Genomic DNA, 23627 nt, shown 5'->3' with positions numbered 1-23627 from the left:
TTCTGAAGACAAAAGCCAGGTTGTACTCATCTTTAGATCCACAGTGTCTGACGCCTTTCAGTTGCTCAGTGAAAATGGGTGAAAGTTAATGATGCTCCTGAATGTTCCGGTATTTGGCATTTTACAAAGGGCAGATATTGTTAAGAAAAAGATAAGACTGATGACAGCATGCTATTTGGTTCCTTTTACATGGTTTTTATGTGCTGAGCTCTGATATTGCCCTGCTTAGATGCTTCAGTGATTTTGACTCCTTTGTGTGCCTGTACAGAGAGTTGTTTTGGAGATGATTAAAATGTTTTATGGTAGGTGGGCTTTGTGAGAGCAGCACAGCTGTGTCTGTCTTAAACAGTTTTATCCCTATTGTCCAGCGTAGTGCCTGGCCCCTACAAAGTACGTGATAAATATTTGCAACACATTTCTATTAAAAATGTGGGTGAAATTACTCTGAAACATAATCTTAATTTAACAAATTTGACTTACTTTTCTTGGCCCGTAAGTACAAGTAGAAGATTATCTGTGGTCAGTACAAAATTTAGTTCAAGTTTGGGTGGAGAAGCTCTGAATGTTTAAAAGGTTGGCTTCTATGTTGTATGGTGTATAGGACCCTTGCTTTCTCCCTTGTATCATTTACTGTTATGATAGGGTAAGGTCATTGGGCTGGATGGGTAGTGTTTCAGGTGTCGACTTTAGGCCCCAACTCTGCACTGCATCTGTCTGCTCTTGCTAACACAACTGCAGTGTTGGAGGAATGTCATAGCATCTCTAGGAAAGTGATCCTGTAATGGTTGGTCCTCATTCTCTCTTAAACGCAGCTATTTATGTTGCCACTGGCCCAAGATCATATGGTCAGCATCTACCTCTTCCTCCCAGGCATGTTAGAGAAGGGCCCCTTCAACCCAGCCAGCTTATCTTTCGTCTTTTAGGTCACTGCTTAACATGTTAGCTCTCAACAAAATGCTTTCAAACCTTCTTCACAGGCTATTTGCAAAGTATATGTTGATGGAGTTTTTTTGCCCTGTTGCTCTTCTAACTGGATGTAACAGTTTTTTTTTTTTTTTTTCCAGATGGAGTCTTACTCTGTCTCCCAGGCTGGAGTGCAGTGGCGTGATCTCTGCTCACTGCAACCTCTGCCTCCCGAGTTCAAGTGATTCTCGTGCCTCAGCCTCCTGAGCAGCTGGGATTACAGGCACATGGTACCATGCCTGGCAAATTTTTGTATTTTTAGCAGATACGAGGGTTTCACCATGTTGGCCAGGCTGGTCTTGAGCTCCTGACCTCAGGCAATCTGCCCACCTCAGCCCCTGAAAGTGCTGGGATTACAGGCATAAGCCACCGTGCCCAGCTGGATGTAACAGTCTTTGATGCACTTTCTTTAATTCTAGTCTGGCTAAGTTTGGAGGACCTCTGATAAGGTGTTCCCTGCCTCCTCCTCCTTCCTTCACTTTTACTTCCTGTCTTTCCTTCTCCTTTTCTTTCTCTAGTCATATGTGAACGACCTTTGAATTAGTGACTTTAGGATTGTGCTTTGAAAAATAGGCATCTTTTACTTCAATTTGTTTTAGTACAGGAATTGGGTCAAGAGAAGTGGATGCAATGCAATTTGTGTTCATTTCTGCACTTACCTGTTGAAATATAAAAGTATATAGATTTTTTTCCAGTATTTATTATTTTGTGGTAGAATGAAAAAAAAATAGGTGCTTTGGGGAGTCTGACGAAAGTGCATAAATTAATCTGAATACCGGAAGGTTGATGCATCTGGGTGACATAGAATCAGCTTTTCCAGATTTACGGAGATGTACCAGAGTTAAAACATGGGATATGCCGGTTTGTCATGTAAACATCTGAGAACTTTGGCATGTTTTGATTTATTTTTTTCACTACAGTGTTGAGATTGGCCTATGTTCACTACCAGGGGGAATGTGAGAGGGTTTGGGGAGGTTGTTTTTGTTTTTCAAACAGAAGGGGAACAGTACTTAGCAAAGGCCCCTGGGTGTGTGCTTCCAGCAAACACACACATTGGGTAAAGACCCTGATTTCTAACCTCCCATTGCCTCTCATCTCAGTTCTTTTTCCTTTTCGTTCCGGGCCCTGGGTGGTCTAGCAACTTTGTTCCTATTGTCCCAACCCTAGGTACTCCTAAGAATCTATTTCCCTAATGTGGTAAGTAGTTTTATACAACACTATCAGCAGGTGGTGAGCTCTAAGTTATATTTCCATTGGTAGAGACTTACTTTCCTGTACCCCACTAGAATCTAAGGAAAAATCACAATAAAGGCTCATAGTTAAGACATTCTGGACGATGGGAGACCACGTAGCCTAATGGAGACAGTATAAGCTCCATCACTAGCTAGTGTATCTCAGGTAAGTTACTTAGACTCTGTAAAGTTTGACTTACTCATTTGTAGACTGAGGATAATGCCTCTACAGAGTTGATGACATGAGTATGAGAGATAACATATGTACAGAGTTTAGTATGGAGGAAGTGCTCCATAGATGGCAACTATGATTTTTGGCTAAATTAGGGTATAGTTTTGGGTCATGAACATTTATTGATCGTAACTTATTAACACCCCTCCCTGTACCCCTGACCCCAGAGTAATTTGATCATTATAAGTGCCAGCACCTGTGGATGTCTGTAAACAAGGAATCACCATGGAAATATAAAGGACTAGATATCTTCAGCCCTGTGGTGGTTCCTCTTCATGCATTTAGGCGCAGTATAGAACTCGCCATGTCTGTGGTTACATTCGCCTCTGTATTACTCAGTGGGTGGAGGTGAGGAGTTGGAAGTCTAGGTCATTCGTACTTTGAATTTATCTGTAGGTCCACTTCTTCCAGCTCAGAGTCCATCAACTCTGCCATATTCATCTGTTCTTAGCAATTACAGGAAGGAGAATTTCATACCGTTTGTCTAATGAGGCCTTGATCCCAGTGGTTATCACAGATTTCCCAAAATTGAATGAAGTGCTCCTATCGTTCCCCTTCCTGAAAGAATTCCAAAGCTTCCTTTAAGGCAGTCAAGGGATCCGTCCTTCCCTGAGAAGCATTCCTCTATTTTGAGTCTAGAAGGCTTCATGGTGCTTTTTGGCTTGTGGCAGCTTCCTGGGAGAGATACAAGACTGACTTATAAGTGCTCAGAATAAAAATACAAAACACAGTCAGTGCTCAATAACTTTAGCTAGGATGGTGGTGGTGGCGGGTGATAAATGATTTAATCTCATTTATGCTCCATCTTCCCCTCCACCGTCCTTCCAGGATAATTAGCAACACTAATACTCTGGTTAGACGCAGTTCAGTGCTTTCTATTCAGTATGAATAAGTGAGTATTATTTACTGCTAAGCCAAGTGTGGTGTTTAGATGGTGTTTTCTTTGTTGAACACATTTTTTATTTTTCCTTAAGTAAATGCCTAACCTTTTCATTCTCTTGGTTTTCTTTGAACATCTGACTAAGTCTTCCCACACACCTCCAACTGCTTTGTGAAACAAACGCCTCTTGTATAACTTTCCACATGGTCCAACCTTTTTAGATAATCTCAGCACCTCGCACTTTTGTGCCCCTGAAGACATCCCTCTTGGAGACCCCTAATGACCTTCTGTTCTCATCTGCATGGAGAGGAATAAAGACATTCAAACAAGTCTCCTATTTTCAAGCCCTTCCCTACCCATAACCTGCCCATTTCCCTTGCAAAACAAAACACCTGGTACCTTGCGTCTCTAAAGTTAAGTATACAGACAGCAAGTTTAGCTTTCTCTGCCAGGTATTTACCTTCTGTATTTATATTTTGTGTTGGGGGGGTTTCTGAAACCCCCTTGTTTCATCAAACATGGAACTCTTTGCATCTGTGTCTCGTTGTCTTATTGATTTGAAGTGATTTTTCAGTTGGGAAAAAAATGGGAACACCTGCATTTTGCCACTTTAACTCAGCCATCTCCTAACTTCTAGTTCCAAATTCATATTTATTTATTATTTTTTAAAGAGATAGGGTCCCACTCTGTCACCCAGGCTTAGTGCATTAGTGCAATCATAGGATCATAGCTCACTGCAGCCTTGATCTCCCAGGCACAAGCTATTCTCCTGCGCCAGCTTCCTGAGGCGCAAGAACCACAGGTGTATGCTGCCATGCCTTGCTAATTTTTTAAGTTTTTGTAGAGACGAGGTGATACTATGTTGATCAGGCTGGTCTTGAACTCCTAGACACCAAGAGATCCTCATGCCTTGGCTTCCTGAAGTGCTGGGATTACAGGCATGAGCCACCACATCCAACATCAAATTCCTAATGATTGACTGGATTAAAATAACCGTGCCAGGCACGGAACTAAATAACACCCATATTTTCTAGACCCGTTCTATGATTTCTTTTTCCTTTTGTCCTATTCTTTATTATTGGATACAAATGATAGCATGCTTATCTTTTGGAGGTGAAGGGGTCTTTCTCTAGTGAGAACTTTTTTCTTTCAAATGCAGATTTTATGGGAAAATCCAACTGGCCTGCACTGTGTTTTCTGTTAAATAATAAGCCCATCTCTATGAGTTAGGTGGTAAAGGTAATTTGTTTCATTTTAGTACTATAACTTAAGAAGACAAGGAGAATTTAGAGTTAATAGAGAACCACTGAGATAATTAAAAGAAATAATACCTAAAAAGAGAAGGTAAGAAAGGTAGGATTATTTATATTGGAGAATATGAGGAAGTGAGTGTCTTAATGAGAGTTAAATATATGAAGGTGCAGTGTAGGGAAGATGGCACCCAGCTGCCCTTTTCAAAATGAAAGACTTCAAGAGGAAGTAAATTAAATTAGCAGTAGAGTCTGTAAATAGCATAACAGAGCATAAAAATAGCGGTAGAGTAAGTATATTTTACAAAGAAGAAATTTTAAGACAGTGAAAGTTGTTACTGGAATGAGCTATCAAGAGATGGTCACCTTGAATAATTTTTATTTGATAGTGTTTAGCATCATCTACAGGTTCTAATTTAGCTCATAAATGACTAAGCACCATTGCTTTTTTTGTGTGTCCAAATCAGTTCATTTTGTCTTGAGTATCTTGAGAGTATCCATGCACAGGTAATAGAAAGAAATCTTCATTCTTGCCTTTTTTTTTTTTTTTTTTTGAGATGGAGTCTCGCTGTGTTGCCCAGGCTGGAGTGCAGTAGCACAATCTCGGCTCACTGCAAGCTCTGTCTCCCAGCTTCGTGCCAGTCTCCTGCCTCAGCCTCCCAAGTAGCTGGGACTACAGGCACCCGTCACCACACCCGGCTAATTTCTTTGTATTTTTGGTAGAGATCGGGTTTCACCGTGTTAGCCAGGATGGTCTCGATCTCTTGACCTCGTGATCCGCCCACCTTGGCCACCCAAAGTGCTGGGATTACAGGTGTGAGCCACCGCGCCCAGCTCATTCTTGCCTATTTTAATGTCTATATTGGAATCTTTGTTTACTAATCTGACTTCAGAGCAGCAGTACTCTTGAGAACTAATGACTTCATAAGGCTCCAGAGTCTGTGTAAATGAGACAGTTTTCAAAAATCATATGTAATAGATAACTAGAATATTTTAATTTTTATTCTTTTTTTTTTTTTTTTTTTTTTTTTTTGAGTTGGAGTTTTGCTCTTGTTGCCCAGGCTGGAGTGCAATGGTGTGATCTTGGCTCACTGCAACCTCTGCCTCCCAGGTTCAAGCGATTCTCCTGTCTCAGCCTCCCAAGTAGCTGGGATTACAGGACTACAGGCGCACGCCACCACACCCGGCTAAATTTTTTTTGCATTTTTAGTAGAGATGGGGTTTCACCATGTTGTCCAGGGTGGTCTCGAACTCCTGACCTCAGATGATCTGCCCGCCTTGGTCTCCAAAAGTGTTGGGGATTATAGGCATGAGCCACTGCACCCGGCAATTTTTATTCTTGTTCTGCGTTTGTTTGACCCTCCAGTTGCTTCTGTTTCAAATGTTGCATTCACATGAAATAAAGTGAGATTGGATATAATCTTTACTCAAAAAAATCTTACTTAAAGTTCTTATTTTCTCTTTAAGCCATTATGTACCCTTGTCATCTCCTTTTCTCCTTTTTACTTGACATGTTTTGTAGATTATCCTGAGCCCTAGAACACTGTGTGGATGATTGCAAATTTTCATCCACTTCTTGTTTCTTTCTTGTCCTTGCCTCTGTGTGGGCTCTTCTCTTCCCAGCCACCCAGCATATCTGCTGCTCTGTTTTTATCCTTACCTATCACTTCATACAACTTGGTAGGCAGAGAGGGTATCTTTTCTTGTTCTTTGGGGAATATTGAAATCAATATTCTGTCCTGTTCAGATAACGGTTTTTGAGGAAATGATATATAAATATAAGGGAGTATAGTCATTTGATGTTTGGGCCAAGTAATGTTTCTGTAGTTAACACTTGGTAGGGGGCAACAGTATTACACTTCTCAAAACCTGTCCTTAGATCTGCTTCTGAGGTTGAGGTGCTGTGACATGGCACTGTAGCTATTGAGAGATGGGATTGCTGATATTTTTGATGGTTGATCATACCCAGGCTGTGCCTAAGGTTCACAGTTCACCTGTTTGTTACTGACTGGGTTTTGGGAGGCTTTCTACTTCTTAGACTTCCTTCACATGAGGACATTGAGACTTTGAGGTATCCCTTTTGGGATTGATATTCTCCTTTACTAAAGCTTTTCTGCCATCTTGAGGAATCATGTTTAAGGTAACCCAGTAAGAGAAAAAAGATATAGCAAGAACTTGGTTCTTTTGACTCCAAGTGTGGGTCTTTTCTTTTTATTGAAGTGGTTAAGAAAACATATTGTTTCAGTCATCTTACAAGTGAAGAAATGGAAATCGTAGTCATTTGTGATAGCCTCTGCATTTAACATTTATTTGGGAAGCAATTTAGGAGTATGCAATAAGAGACTTCTAAAAATGTGTAGTTTTTGACTCAATAACAGTCTTGAAGAATCTATTCCAAAGAAAGAATCAGAAGTATAGGTAACTGTTTTTGAAAAATAGCAAAAAATTAGAACCAACCTAAGTTGTCAACAATAGCAAATGGTTACATAAATGGTGAGCCATACGCTGGAATATTACGCAACAGTTTAAAATTGTTTTTGAAAAATTTTTAATAGCATGAGAAAATAATACATAGTAATCATAAATGATGAAAGATATCAAATAAGATGATACAATCTCAGTTACACAATGAATTAAACATATACTTAATTAAAATAATGGAATAAAATATGCAAATATTTTAATATTGGTCCTCTCTGGGTGGTGACGTGGGTGATTTTTTTTCTTCTAGTTTTCTATCATTTCCAATATTCTTATAATGAATTTATAATCATAAAATATTAAAGGTTATTAAAATATTTAGGTAAAGTAGAAAAAGACTGAGCTTTCAAACCCTAATAATTCAAAAGAATAAATTTCAGGACATAAGCTGCTTTAATAAGTCTTTTTTTTTGGGGGGGGATAATAAAGACAGGGTCAAGTATGGTGGCTCACGCCTGTAATCCCAGCAATTTGGGAGGCCGAGGCGGTAGATCCACTGAGGTCGGGAGTTTGAGACCAGCCTGGCCAATATGGTGAAACCCCATCTCCAGTAAAAATACAAAAATTAGCCAGGTATGGTGGTGGGCGCCTATAATCCCAGCTACTTGGGAAACTGAGACAGGAGAATCACTTGAACTTGGGAGGCAGAGGTTGCAGTGAGCTGAGATCACGCCATTGCACTCCAGCCTGGGTGACAGAGCGAGACTCCATCTCAAAAGAAAAGGTTTTTGTTCTGTTGCCCCATTTGGAGGGCAGTGATGCAATAGCTCACTGTAGCCTTGAGCTCCTAGGCTCAAGCAATCCTCCTGCCTCAGCCTCCTAAGTAGCTGGGACTACACGCATGTACCACCACATTCAGTTAATTTTTAAATTTTTTGTAGAGATGTGGGTCTTGCTATGTTGACCAGGCTGGTCACAAACTCCTGGACTCTAGTGATCATTCCACCTCGATCTCCCAAAGTGCCGGGATTACAGGCATGAGCCACTGTGCCAGACCAAAAAATTCTAATTTTAAAAAGGAATGCTTGATCCTGTTTTTGTTTTTAAAGCAAAATGTACTATTGTGTACTTTTTGTTTTTAAAGCAAAATGTACTATTGTGTACATTTTGTTTTTAGTCAGTGTATGATTGTACATGTTGCTGAAAGCCATGTGATAATGGGAGAGTGCTCTAAATATTATTTATTAATAAATAATTACATATTATTCTTTTATTATGTAAATGTTCATCTTATGGTATAACCTAATGGGGAAAGATTGAGCTTTGGAGCCGGCCTTTGCCACCTGCTAGCTCTGGAGCTTTGGCCAGGTTATGTAGCCTCAGTTTCCTTATCTGTAAATTGGGCATGTGAAGATAAATGAGAAAATACACGTAAAAGTCTTTAGCACACTTCTTGGCACATAGTAATAATTTAAAGGCTATTATAGCTGAAATGACCAGTGAATCATGAGTGTTCTACTGAAGGAACACTTCTTCCAAATTTTCTCATATATAGTATTTAGGAGGAGCATATATGTTAGGTGATTAAGATTTTTTTTTTTCCCCCCCAAATACAATGGTGAAGAGAAAGTAGATGTTTCTTCTCTGTTCCTCCTCTTATCCCTCTGAGTATGGAAATACTCCATGGTTTTCTCCAAGCTCATATAAACCTAAACATATACAGGGTAACTGATTTATTTGCTTTGGTTTTGCCTTATATATTACTCTGCAACTTTTCCTACTTAGCAACACATCATGAGCATTGTTCAGAGCTAATATAGATTGAACTAATTTTTAATAACTGCAGAATAGCCTAAATAATGTAGATATGCCAAAATGTACTTGAACTATGTATAATGGATACTCAGGTTGTTAACGAGTTGCCACCCTCTACTACAGATGACATTGAATGCAGCATCCTTATACAGAATTTTTAAGATTCATTGCTTTTATTTCCAATGAAAGTTTCCCCAGAGTGACATTGCTGAGTTCAGAGTCAGTGCTAATTATAGTGCAAAGGGATTTGGGGTGCAAATACTATATAAAACTTTGTTGGTTTCTGCCCTTTTGTAATCTAATTGAAGAAGAAATACACATTTATTTTTCCACAGTTTCTTTGCTTATGTACAACAATTTTAGTAAATGGTGTTTATTCCCAGGGAGGTTTGAAATTCTTAGCATTCTGAAATGTGAATCAGAAGAGCAAAAGGAGTCTCTTGACTTAGGTTTACTGTGTAGTATTTGCTGTATTTATTAGATACAAATTTGTTAGAAATTGTACATAGTTAAGTCCTGCAGTTTTTAAGAGCTAAGAGTCCCACTTGAAAACTGAAGCACCTGACTTTTGCCCTCTTGTTCCTTAATGTGCTTATACCCTACAGGGTTGCAGACAGGGGAAGAGCCATCCCCACATGCAGTATCTTGTCCCTTGAGGCCCAGGCTTGCTCAGCACTGATGCAAGCAGCTGAACAAATCTTGTTTTGAGGTCACCGATGGTAACAGGAATGATCGTATGCTAACAAATTATTTTTACAGCAGTAAAGTTACTGTGCTAGCATTAGACAGGTTCTTTTTCTTTGTAATGTCACTGAGAGCTCCTTAGTACAACATAAGTTGTTCCAAGTATCCACTTAAGTAGTGTGGGGTATGTGTGTGTTGTGTGTCTTTACAAGGCAGGGTACAGAGTGAAGAAAGAACAATTGTAATGGGTTTGTGGTGCATGCGCATGCATGTGTGGCCATGGTATACCTTTAAGAAGCAGCACGACCATGTCTGTTTAGAAGCTTTGTTTTTCCCTATTAGTAATTTACATTTGATTACATCAGTTGGGATTATAGAACTCTTTCACAGCTGACACTAGTTCATACCTGTTTTCATTCTTTCTCCCCTCTGATTCAGCTTCTTGGCTCTGGAGAAACGATTGCATTATACACTAGAATCCACTTGGTTGTACTCCTAATTCACTGGAGTGGTCACAGATCTGAAACCCACTGGGCACCCTGTCACGGTTCCCAGTCAGTGGGACCTGTAGTTGCATGTTTTGGTTTCATATTTTTTCTCCTTGTGATGAACAGCCTTAACTTTAAAAATTCTCGGCTCTGTAACTATTGGCTTGTTGGGAAAACATTTTTACAGCTGTGTGGTCTTTAGCAGTCAGTGTGTTTCCTTGGGCTTCCTGCAGTATTCTGTGAAGTAGCAAGGATAAGAAAGGCAGTGATGGCAAACACATAAACAGTGCTTACCATGTGCCAGGAATTTATAGATTATTAACTTATAACCCTCCCGACAACTCTAGGTGGTGGGGACTGTTTTCGTCCCCATGTTAGAAATTCAGGGAGTGAACCAGCTTCGGACCCATGGTTATGCAGTGTGTAAGTGACTTAGGCATGGAAATGACTGCTTCTGGGTGAGGCTCGCTGTTGGGGCTGGAGAAACCAGCGAATGAGGTGACATTCCCAGGGAAGCTCAGTGCTGGATGCTCAGACCCAGATGGAGAGAGCTAGCAGAGTGGCTTGGCTGCTGCTCACTATTTAGATAGGAAGTGACACCCTGGACATGGGAGGGAAGTTGAGGGAGCTCACTCAGGCATGGGAGGAAGGAAACAGGGGAAAGGAAGGTGTGGAAAGCTTTCCTGAGGGAGGTCACATGGAACTGTCTCTCCTGGATAGCCCTTCTTTCTTGGCTACTTCTGTCCCTGCGGGGCGCATATCTCCGGAAAAGAGCTAAGCAAGCTAAAGGTGTGTTTATCCTCAGCGAGTTTCTTTTGATTTGATGAGTGAGTCATATGTATGCTCTGGCTGGAAAACCTTTCCATTTGCTTTTGTGATTGTGTTTTTTAAATTGGTTTTTGAAGAGGTTCTATGCGATATGCTCAGGTTCTCTCACTCCACAACACAGTGGTACAGTAGAATAAGCCATTTAGGTAAGAGGCTCTGGCAGGGTGCTACGGCTGAGATGGGACCCTGATTCTGTTACCATGCCTTCTGGATACAGCTTCCTCGGGCTGAAATTGGGTCCCAGCCTCAGGGTCCCCTCCACCATATCTGAGTAATGTCCACTGTGGGTGAGCAAAGATAAACTGCTGATGGTATGTCACAGTTGTTTTTTGTAGAATGTAAGGTGCTTGCTATTGTTATTGTTACTTTTATATCATAAGGTCATAGCTGATAACCCTCTTTCTGTGTCACATCAGCATGGTTCATTGGGTAAGAAGATGGGGTGAAATGGAGCTCTGGGTTTGAACTTGATTGTCTTTAGTCTCTGAGTGATTGTAGGGGAAGTTATTTCCTCTCTTTAGCCTCAGTCCTTAGTCTGTAAAATGGGGTGGTATAGGAAGAGTAGCTCTGTCTTCGTGGGGCTGTTGAGATTGTGCTCAGCAGAGTGCCCCATCAGTGTGTCTGCTTCACAAATGGCGGTGCTCATTATCACCTTCTTAGTGCTCTGACACTTGTGGGGAATTTCTCATTCTGATTTTTAGGTTTAATAAGCTCTGACATTCTAGGACATACATCATTGTGGATATAGATACTGACAGCAAAAAAAAACTGGAATTGAAGAGTTGCAGATTGCACGTCTCTCAAAGAAGGGTGGGGTGTCTTGCAACAAAGCATTCCTGGCGTGACTAGACAAAGCTCATTTGAGAGTAAACCAGAGTCAGGTACTCTTCTGATGGAATTGATTATGCAAACTGGACCAGGAAGAGTCCTTTATTTTATGCCTGGTTGGTGGTTCTTTACATTCTAAAGAATTTGTCATTTTACTTACAGGAAGAATTTTTCCTACTGCCTTTTAATAATGAAGGGAAAGGCTATTGCTTTCGGTTTATCTAGTGAAACCCAGGTTCTGTTTTGGAAGGACAAGGGAGTTAGTTTGGAGGGAAAATTCAGACCCTTTTTTTCTTGTAATATAAAAAAGTGAGCACTGTTATCTGTTTTACCAGGTTACTTTAAAAAGTATCACTTAATAAATTTTTTTATTTTACAAACCCCAGCTTATTATTATGGAAGTTTTAGGCACATACAAAGCTGTAGAGAATGGTGAGACCCCTGACCTACCTGTCTCCCACCTTCAAGGGCTGTCAACTCATAGTGGTGACTCATCTGCACCCCCAGCCAGTTCCCAAACCCCTGTGATTTTTAAAGCAAATCCCAGACAACATTATTTTATCCGTAAGTATTCAAGATGTACTTCGAATGCCTTCAGAGGAAAGTTTCGCTAAGGTCAAAAATGAAAACTTCCCTGTTCTAAGTTTCTTCCTGTGGGAAAATCATGTCTCTCTGGAAATCTCAAGACAGTAATCCTTAAAGCAGGGGGTGGAGAAATGATCTTTGAAAACAATAACTGGGGGAGCTTTTTCAGACTAACTTGTCCTCCTAGAAGATTGCCTCTTGAAGCCACCCCCTTACCCCAAGAGTTCACAGAGAGTGTTAGAGATGTGCAAGATAGAGAACCACCTATCTGGTGAAGGTGCTTCCAGGTTATGGAGGCTTTTTAACCACCATGGATGGGACTTACTTAAAAATGTATTTATTTTCTTCCTTCTTAAACAGATTATGCTGGATACTATTTAATGGTTCCTATTTACTACAGGCCATTTTGGACACTGATTTGTATGCTCTGGAGTGTGTATTTGAATCATTTTCATGTCACCTACCTTGTTGCCATTTTTTATCCCATGTCAATGTGCTTGTCTGTAATAACAGTCCCTTATCTCTTTGAAATCTGTTAAGGGCTAAGAAGCAAGGTCAAGGAACTTGTAAAGAACTGTACTTAAAGTTAGAGTAAATGAACTAAGGGTGTTCTTTTGTATGATGTTGGAATTAAGGATTTGGTGATATTTAACTGCTCAAAGGATGTTTTGGCTGCATTTCTTGGTTTTTGGCTGTGTTCTGCATAGATCAGGTTGCTGTGTAGCCACATTTCATATAGGTGAGGTATTACTGTAGTGAGTTATAACGCAGCAGGAATCTTTCTTTTCCAGTTTCACATACAGCTTTAGAAAGGCTTGAAAGGTCGTTTACATGGTTAGTGCGTAAGAAAGATGGAAACTGTGTTTTAGGACAAGTTTCCATCTCACCACTGACTAAAAGTGAGTTAGGAGGGAAATAATGGAATCTTAAAATGTGCTTTTAAAAGTCTTTGTTGTTGATGTTATTTTCATTAACAACTAAAGTTAGGGGCTTGTGTTTTAAACCTTGCAGAGAAAGCTTTACTTGGCTAAAAATAATTTGATGTATGGATATGATTTGGGTACTGTACAGCTCTAAAACTGATTGATAGAAAAAACTAATAATTTCATTTGCACTGCACAATACTAATTTCCTTTCTGCCTTCCTTTAAAGGAAAATAAGAGTAGACATTTTCAATATTCTTTCCCATCCCCTCCCACCTCATCCCTTTTTTTAGCCTTTCCTTAGGAAAATGACCTAGTACTATCAAAACTGAGCTGTGCCCTATGCAGGTTTATACACAACACAGACTAGCTGCATCGGTTTTTCCTTTCTTACACCCTCACCAAGATTACATAGGTCTGTGAAATGTCCTTGGGAGTTGTAATAATATGGAGTGCTGGAGAAATTCCAAAGACTGTTGGTAAATATAGGATGTAATTGAATAGCAGTTAGCTTCTTTTGGCAAGTTCAGAACTTACCTTTAAGAAAAAAATAAAGAGTTAAGTATACATAGTATAGCATGGGGACTAAAAAGAAAGTGCAGTGACCATGTTTAGGATTTGGATTTGAACTTATGTCTTTCATTTGCCTGTGCAGGTAATTCAATGAAACACTAAATACAGACTGTGCAGGTAATTCAATAAAGAGGAACATGCTGCATTTGGTTGATATTTGTGAAAGATCTCTCCTCTTCTTACCCATCATATTTAAAGCTTTATTTGCTCTGCCAAATGACCTTTTCTAAATTGTGCAAAAGCTGTCTTTCTTTGCTTTGTGTTTTTAACTTTGAAGATTTTTTTTTTAATTAAAAATGAGAGAACAAAATACTGGAAATCCATAGTTCATAGGTAAAGATGGAAACTTACACTTTAGAGTTTAGGAAGCTGATTGACTACTCAGAAGTGAATTTTAGAAGTGACTGAAGGTTTTCTCTATGTTCTCTTGCAATGTAGCCTATTCTATGTAAAAGACCTTTAAAATGTGATGTTTACAGAGCAAATATCCCAACAAATTGCTTTCAGCAAGCATGGGCACACTGAAACACTTTTTATCATCTCAGTAATTCCACTGTATTTGTTGCAAGGAACTTGTCTGGATGTGCAATCTCTGTCTGTGAGAATACCCCAGTATAAGACAGATCAGGGGCTAGAAAAGGAAAACTTGGATGGTGGGAATGTTCTTTTGGAAACCCAAGTTCAGTTTTTTCCCCTGAAAAAGCATGAATGAGTGGAATAACTTAACTCTCATCCTTTTTCTTTGTAGCTTAACCCTCTCTTAAGAACCCAAAACTCAAACCCATCTAAGGCTCCAGGTCACTGAGGTCATGCTGGAGACTCCTGCCCTGCCTTAGTGTCAAAAACCCAGTGATCTCAGGATTCATTCTTTCTTCCTAATGACTGTGTTAGTCTGTTCTTGCATGGCTATAAAAAAATACCTGAGACTGGGTAACTTACAAGAAAAGAGGTTGAATTGGCTCATGCTTCTGCAGGCTCTATGGGAAGCATGGCACCAGCATCTGCTCTGCTTCTGGTGAGGGCCTCCGGGAGCTTTCAATCATGGCGGAAGGTGAAGGAGGGGAGCAGGTGTTGCATATGGCAGGAGAGGAGGGGGAAAGAGAGCGAGCAGGGTCGGGGGAGGTGCCAGACTTTACAACAACTAGATCTTGGAAGAACTCAGTATCCTGAGGATAGCACCAAGCCAGAAGGGAGCCACCCCATGACCTGGATACCTCTGACATCGGGGAATTACAATTCAACATGAGATTTGGTGAGGACATGTATTCAAACCATATCAATGACAAACATTTATTTCACTTCCTGCCATGTATAAAGCTCCATGTTATGATTATAGAAGGCTACAAAGCTGACTCCAATACAGGTCTTTCCCTTCAGGACTCTGACTAGGGAGCTGAGACACACATGAGAGTGATCGTAGGATGAGAGACTCTGTGATACACCAGGAGCTGTAGAGACACGGCCTCATGGTTTTTATAAGACCAAAGGAATTTTGTATCAGTTTCCCCTGGGGAAAAAAAGGACAATCGCAGCACTGGTTGGGATTGCTGTACACATACTATTGGCTAGAATAAGAAATCTTCTTCCCACCCAGGATGGGCTCTTCAGAGGACATTTAGTCCGAGATTTTCTCCTTTATGCTTCAGGTGTCTGAGTCTGTGGGATAACCAGGTAGCAGTGGTTGAACTAAGAAAATGCATGATTCAGCATTCTACTTGGTCAGTGTTTCCATGGGATTGTCATAGCTTCATGTTAAACTCTGCTTTGCTGCCCCACCCCCTACCTTGGTTTTTAACCTTTAAAAAGACTTTCTCTACAGTAGGTGGTGAAGTACTCAATTTCCTCTTTGCACAACTCCTTGGCCATGCTTTGAACAAACCTAGCATACTCTGAAACTACAAGAAGAGTAGGAAGTACACTTGCCCACACTTCCTGAGTGCTCACTAGAACTGTTTTCTCACTTCTCACAAATAGGTGGCGTAGGTATTAATTTCATAGGTGAGTAAACTGAGGCTAAAAGAGGGTAAGTACTTTGCCATTCATTCTGCCCCTCTCTGGTTAAAGCCAGTAGTTGCATGAAAGTTTGTGCGTGTTCCTCTCCCTAATGGTAAACCTTGGTTCTTAGAACCCCTCGGCTCAACTTCAGTCGAATGAAGATTTTTCCCTTTCTTTAGTCTTTAGCTTTCAGCTTCCAGTGGCTTTACTGAGACAAAGACCCTGGAAGCTGAAGAGTTCAGAGAGTTTACTGCACTTTCCCTGTCATTCCCCCGTGCTTTGTATTCCGAATTACTTTCATCACGGAAGGGTGAAAATCTAAGTCTTTTTTTATTTTTATTTTTTAAATAGATTTAGAGGGTTCAAGTGCAGTTTTTTTGTTTGTTTGTTTTTTGAGATGGAATTTTGTTCTTCTCACCCAGGCTGGAGTGCAGTGGCACGATCTTGGTTTACTGAAACCTCTGCCTCCCGGATTCAAGTGATTCTCCTGCCTCAGCCTTCCGAGTAGCTGGGATTACAGGTGCCTGCCACCATGCCTGGCTAACTTTTACATATTTTTTTAGTAGAGATGAGGTTTCGCCATATCGGCCTGATTGGTCATTCAAATGCCGTTTTTGTTTTTGTTTTTGTTTTTGTTTTTGAGACAGAGTTTCACTCTCATTGCCCAGGCTGGAGTGCAGTTGCACAATCTCGGCTCACTGCAACCTCTGCCTCCCGGGTTCAGGTGACTCTCCTGCCTCAGCCTCCTGAGTAGCTGGGATTACAGGCATCCACCACCACACCTGGCTAATTTTTTGTATTTTTAGTAGAGACGGGGTTTTACCATGTTAGCCAGGCTGGTCCTGAACTGATGACCTCAAGTGATCACTCGCCCCGGCCTCCCAAAGTGTTGGGATTACAGGGCTGAGCCACCGTGCCCAGCCAAGTGCAGTTTTTTTTACATGGCTGTATTGCATAATGGTGAAGTCGGGGCTTTTAGTATAACCATCACCCCAATAGTGTCCTAGGTTACTTTCTTTATAAGATGCTCCTTGGAAAAAGAGGGTTAGAAGATTGTTTTGAAATTAGAAAAAAATCACAGTATTGAAAAAAAATTAGGAGTCAGCATTGTTAGCTTTATGATCTATATTTTACTTAGAAATAGAGTCTTGCTCTGTTGCCCAGCTGGAGTGCGGTGGCATGATTATAGTTCACTGCAGCCTCAAATTCCTGGGCTCAAGTGTTCCTCCTGCCTCAGCCTTCCAAGTAGCTGAGACTGCAGGTACACAAAACCATGTCCAGCTATTGTTTTTGTTTTTATTTTGTAGGGTCAAAGTCTTGCTATTTTGCCCAGGCTGTTCTTGAAATCCTGGACTTAAGTGACCCTCCCACTTTGGCCTGCCATATATGTATAGTTTCTTTAATTTCTATGACTGGGTCTCATCAAGAGTTGCAGCTTAATAGTATTTATTAGATATGTTCTTAAAGAATAGATCAATAAAACTATTAAGTAGCTTATTTCTGTTTATTTTAAAAAATAGACTTGATTTTTGGGAGCACTTTTAAGTTCACGGCAAAATTGAAGGGAAGTCTTAAAGATTTCCCATATACCCCCGCCTTTCCCCGTGTTCCCCCACTATCACCGTTCCCCACTAGAGTGGTTCCTTGGTTACAATTATTGAACCTAAATTGTCACATCTCTAGCACCCTGAGTCGTAGTTTCCATTAGGGCTGACTCTTTGACTTTTAATTTTTAACGGACCTTTCTCTTAAAAAAGTAGAACTTATAATAAATAGAATGAGGGCTCTATAAAGAGCCCTCGTTTTTCAAAAGGGTTATAAAAGATAACCCTTTTGAAAAAGTTTTTATTAGGAAAATCTTAAGTGTCTAAACATGTGCCCTTTCTGTGAGCATGTGGCATTTAGTTCCAGGTTTTATAATGTGTGTGCGATCAAATGAATATGATGGGGCCCCAGGGAGCCACATGGGGAAAGTTGGAAAGGTTCCAGGAGCCCAACTATTTAACAGAAAGGAGATGCTTAGAGTGGATTTCACATTAAGTCCACTTTATAGTAGATATTTTACTCCCTGTTCTAATGACAAAGCAGAGGTACTCCTATTGGGCATAAAATATAGCAGGGAGCTGAGTTACATTTGAGGTGGAGCTCTGTGCCTGTGTGGATGGGTAAAAGATGGAATTTTAACATATGTGCTATGGCTTTTTTGAGAACTTAAAAGTAGTGGATAAATTCACAGAATATAAAAATATTGAAATGAAAAGGACTAAGAGATCTTTTTCTCTAATCCTATTATTATAGATTAGTGTCAAGCAGATTGTTTACCTGGGATAATTTAGGTATAGCCATTACTAAAGGTAAGAGATGTCTTAAATGAGTGCCTGAAAGTTCTTTCCAGAAGCACAGCTCTGTGGCTATGCAAGTTCTGGGTGGGAATGTCATGAACTTTTAATGTAGGTAAATGATGTGTGTGTTAGAGGTGGAAAAAAATGTGTTTCTAGCTCTGAGAGAGTTTAGTGTCAAAGTGTGCTGATATTTTTAACATAAGTTAGATTAGTATGTTAAAATAAGCACCAAAGGCTGTGGGAATTCAGACAGAACAGACTACCTGTGATACTAAGGATCAGAGAAGTCCATAGAAAGAGGCAGCATCATTTAAATTCAGCAGTGATTAGGTGTGAGCATGTTTACTACCTGCACTAAGGATTGCCTTCTTTTTCACTTTTGATTATGAAAACTTAGGTATATACAAAACCTAAAAGAACAGTAGAGTGAATATCTGTATACTCACAGTTAGATTCAACAACTGTTAACATTTTGTGTATTTGTTTTAACTTTGAATTTATAGATGTGCTTATGTGTGTATGGTGTATGTGTTGGTTTTCCTTTTCTTTTCTTTTTCTTTTTTTTTTTTTGAGGTGGGTTTTTTGCTCTGTTGCTCAGGCTGGAATGCAATAGTGCCATCTCAGCTCACTGCAACCGCCGCCTCCTGAGTTCAAGTGATTCTCCTGCTTCAGCCTCCCGAGTAGCTGGGATCACAGGCACACACCACCACGACTGGCTAATTTTTGTATTTTTGGTAGAGACGGGGTTTCATCATGTTGGCCAGGCTGGTCTCAAGCTCTTAACCTCAGGTGATCCACCTGTCTTGGCCTCCCAAAGGGCTGAGATTACAGGCGTGAGCCACCGCACCCAGCTGTATGTGTTGGTTTTTCAAAAAAACATTGAAAAGTAAGTTACAGGCATCATGACTTTTTTTTATAAACCCTGATATATCCACTGGCATCTCTTAACACAATTCTGTCTTTCTCCTACGTAATCACAATTCTATTAAAATCTGAAGAAAATTAATAAAAATACATTAATGTCATCTAATTTCTATTTTCTATTTCAAACTTTCCTAATTATCTCTATTTTTTACAGGTTTTTTTTTTCACACTTGGATTTAATCAGGGTTCACACACTACATTTCGTTTTCATAATTCCTAAATCTCTTTTACTCTGCAGCAGCCTGTACTACCTCCCCCTCCCCATGCTCAATTTTTGTTTCATGACATTGACTTTTAAAAGGATCAGACGAGTTTTCTTATAACATTTTGTTGATACCATATCTTGCAAGTATTTTTGTCAACTGGAGATTTTAAAGGTCTTTTAGAAATCAAAATATGTATTTTCTAGGAGATATATTACCAGATTATCTGCTAGCCATGAATATAAGGCCATTGCCCCTGATACACCATTTTCAGTAGATAATGTACTTTAAAATAATCTTTATTTACAAAAATAATACAAGACAGCTGTAAGATGCTAGAACAATGTAGAAATATACAAGGTTAGAATTCTATTTAATATCAAGTAGCTCTGAGATAATAATTTTGCCGAACTTACGTTCTTTCCTTTCTCTGTGTTTTTGTTTATCATAAAAATTGCAGTCATCTATACATATTGTTTAAAGTTTGCTTTTTATTTCACTAGTTATGCATTGCGAATGATGTCCCATAGAATATGTAGTAGAGATTGTTTTTGCTGGGAGCAGTGTGTACCAAGCCAGCCACATTCTTTCCTAGGTGTTTACAGTGAGACACACACCCAAATGTAAAGTGCCTGGCTCAGGATTAGAAATGTGGCTTGTGCCCACAGAGCAAATATTTTTCTCTGTTTGAGGCTCTCTGGTTAATGCAGGAATTGAATATTGGCCTCTTCTGTTCTGTGCTTTAATAAGTTGAGGGAAATTCATGAGTAGTAAACACCTAAGGGCTGTATATTTGATTTTTGGCTCCCCCCGCTGTTTTTCTTGGGGTTGGGAGTGGGTGGGTCATTTCATATTCTTTTCTGTACCTATCAAGAGATCAGACTGGCTTACCTTAGAGGTAAACATGATACTCTGCCAACATAAAGTGATTTGGAAATGTTAATATATTTTACCAAGCCAGAGTTTCTAGCATATGTATTTTAAGCCATCATAAAACATATACCTGTCATGTTAAGGAATGTGCCCACGGCAAGTATCAAAGACCTGCAGTGGGAGGCTGGGGAGTGTGTTTTGCTTTGTTGCAGGGTTATACCCTGACAACGTCTGTGAGGCGTGAGGACCGGCAGGGAGTGGTTTATAAATATTGAAGCCATTTTATTTATTAATTTAAGAATTCCTACAAGTAGTAGCTATTCCTATTTGTACATCCAAGTGTCTTGGGGCTCAGGGGGTAATTCTGTGTCGGCAGATGGATGAAGAGTATAAATCCTGAGTGGATCTGCCTGAATCTAGTTAACAAAACAATCACATGAGCAAGAGATAGTTGGGCTTAATGGAGAACAGAACATTTGGACAGAAAAGCTTTCTGGACATTTCTGGCTTCTTTGAAAGACAAGTGTGATGAGCCTCCCAGCAAGATTGCTGGCTCAGGGTGGAGCAATAAGGCCACTTTTGTTGTTATTTTATTCTTGTGTTATCCATGGCAATAATGTCATCATTTTCATTTGGTGGGACATCAGGGTGTTTATAAGTCTTGTTACTATAATAGTAAGTTAAATTATCTGTGATTTGGTTACAGGACTTTTGCATCAAGATTTTGTAAAGGAACAAGATGATAGTAGGGTGGTTCCCCACATCTGTCTAAATATTTGTTGAAAAAAGGACAAGGAGTTGTGATTTTTTTTTTTTTTTTGAGACGGAGTCTCGCTCTGTCACCCAGGCTGGAGTGCAGTGGCCGGATCTCAGCTCACTGCAAGCTCCGCCTCCCGGGTTCACGCCATTCTCCTGCCTCAGCCTCCCGAGTAGCTGGGACTACAGGCGCCCACCACCTCGCCCGGCTAGTTTTTTGTATTTTTTAGTAGAGATGGGGTTTCACCGTGTTAGCCAGGATGGTCTCGATCTCCTGACCTCGTGATCCACCCGTCTCGGCCTCCCAAAGTGCTGGGATTACAGGGTTGAGCCACCGCGCCCGGCCAGAGTTGTGATTTTTAAGTGCTTTGAAGAATTCATATCTTTCCATTAAAAAAAAAAATGGAAGTAGCTGGCCAGGTGTGTTGGCTCACGCTTGTAACCCCAGTACTTTGGGGGAGACCAAGGCGGGTGGATCACATGAGTTCAGGAGTTCAAGAGCAGCCTGGCCAACATGGTGAAACCCCATCTCTACTAAAAATAATAATAGAATAAATAGTCAGGTGTGGTGGCGGGTGCCTGTAATCCCAGCTACTTGGGAAGCTAAGGTGGGAGAATCTCTTGATCCTGGGAGGCAGAGGTTGCACTGAGCCAAGATTGCACCACTGCACTCCAGCCTGGGCAACAAGGTGAGACTCTGTCTCAAAAAAAAGAAAAAAAAAAAGGAAGTAGCTGATTATATTAAATGCATATTCCCACCACTTTATCATTCATTCTAAGTAAATAATAAAGTTAAAACATAAGACATGAAAATAAAAGTAAATAATGTTAATAAAAAAGGCAGTGTTGCAAAGAATGAGGTGGAACAAGATCAAATTTTAAATTCAGTGGGGCACTAAAGTCATCAAACCTTACTTTTTTTTCTGTAAAATGACACCATAGGGTTGTTCATGAAGTTGGAATGAGACAATATATTTAGAAATTTAAAAAGTAAAACACCAGTGTTCAAGTTCCACTCCTAGTGGGCTTTTTTATTTGTATTTTATTTTTTATTTTTTTTAATTTGAGACAGAATCTTACTCTATTGCCCGAGCTGGCGTGCGGTGGCATGATCATGGATCACTGCAGCCTTGGCCTTCCAGGCTCAAGAGATCCTCCCATCTCAGCCTCCCAAGTAGCTGGGACTACAGGCACACGCCATCATGCCTGGCTGATTTTTTTTTTTTGTAGAGACAGAGTCTTATTGTGTTGTGCAGGCTGATCTTGGACTCCAGGGCTTAAGTAACCCTTCTGCCTCAACCTCCCAAAATGCTGGGATTACAGGCATGAGCCACCATGCCCAGTCTCCTAGCACTTTCTTGAGTGGACAGTATTGCATAGTGAAAAAAGTATGTGAACTGAAGTTATGTAGACATTGGTTTAAATTCTGGCTTTGCCATTTACACTGTGCACCTGTGAATGAATTCTTTAATCTCTTTGAACCTTCGTTTCTTCAACTGTAAAGTAGCTTTTATCGTATCACCCTTGTAAGATAAGGCATAGGGCATGGGCTCTGCCAAGACACTTAGGAGTTCCAGAACTTGCAACTTGTCAAATCTGGATGGTGATCTGTTGGCAGGGGGTTGTGCGCTTCTGTGTGTGTGGAATATGGTACCATTGACAGGTCCCTTCTGGAGCATGACCGTGGTGTTTCTTTTGCATTTACAGCTATCTTCCAGAGGACCACACTGGGCATGGACACCCTTTTCCCTACCTGGAGGAGCACAGGTGATAGTGTAATTTTCCAGTCACGAAACTGTTAAGGCCGTCTCAGGGGCGTGTGCGCCAGGATAGGAGGGCGGTGTCCGAGGACCACATAGCCATGCCTTTTGGTCTGAAGCTCCGCCGGACACGGCGCTACAACGTCCTGAGCAAGAACTGCTTTGTTACACGGATTCGCCTGCTGGACAGCAATGTTATCGAGTGCACGCTGTCGGTGGAAAGCACAGGGCAAGAATGCCTGGAGGCTGTGGCCCAGAGGCTGGAGCTGCGAGAGGTAAGGGGGTGTGTCTGTGTGCGCATGTGCGCATGCATGTGTGTTGGGTATGTGAAGGAGAACTCACCAAAGGGACCAGCCATCTGTTTCTTGGCATCTGTCATGTTTTTTGGCCTAAGCGACAATGTGTTTATAAGAATCCTGTTATTCTTAGCATGGCTGTGATCTTATCCGTCATTGGATGGGAAGATTCGTGCTGATGTGAACAACGCCTAGAGCTGCATGGCGTGGCAGGTTTCCTTTTATTTCAGCTGGGGAAGAGGTTTTGGGGGAGTTGAAAATGAGAGACTCTCCCTACCAAAGTCATGTTCTCTCTTTAAAACAACTGAGTGGGTAGCTGGTATTTTGGCATTCTGGCTGCACATTAAGGAGAAAAACGCCCACATACGGATGCATGCAGCTGCCTTTTTTTTTTTTTTTTTTTGGGTTGTTTCTGTATTTTCCTCTTAAAAAAAAAACCACCAAATAAAGAGAAAAAGCATTTAGAGTGAGCATGATCAGTGAGGCTTTTTGTGGGAGCCTGTAAAACAGAGGTTTTGTTCCTTTTAAGATTCCTCACAGGCCGGGCGCGGTGGCTCAAGCCTGTAATCCCAGCACTTTGGGAGGCCGAGACGGGTGGATCACGAGGTCAGGAGATCGAGACCATCCTGGCTAACATGGTGAAACTCCGTCTCTACTAAAAAAATACAAAAAACTAGCCGGGCGAGGTGGCAGGTGCCTGTAGTCCCAGCTGCTCAGGAGGCTGAGGCAGGAGAGTGGCATAAACCCGGGAGGCGGAGCTTGCAATGAGCTGAGAT

General features: G+C 40.7%; 1 protein-coding gene across 2 annotated transcripts in view; it reads left to right on the top strand.

Moving 5' to 3' along the window:
• PTPN14 (protein tyrosine phosphatase, non-receptor type 14) overlaps positions 1-23627 on the top strand; it is a 218649-nt gene that overhangs the window by 66976 nt on the left and 128046 nt on the right. For both annotated transcript variants that reach the window (XM_011929412.1, XM_011929413.1), the window contains one exon: positions 22503-22830. In XM_011929412.1, coding sequence (XP_011784802.1) covers positions 22657-22830 — 174 coding nt within the window. In that variant the 5' untranslated portion in view covers positions 22503-22656. The remainder of the gene's footprint in view (positions 1-22502; positions 22831-23627) is intronic.

This window comes from Colobus angolensis, unplaced genomic scaffold (genome assembly GCF_000951035.1).
Source record: "Colobus angolensis palliatus isolate OR3802 unplaced genomic scaffold, Cang.pa_1.0 Scaffold81, whole genome shotgun sequence".
Lineage (NCBI taxonomy): Eukaryota > Metazoa > Chordata > Mammalia > Primates > Cercopithecidae > Colobus > Colobus angolensis.
Note: the sequence above shows the minus strand (reverse complement) of the source record. Positions and strands in the feature narration are given on the sequence as shown.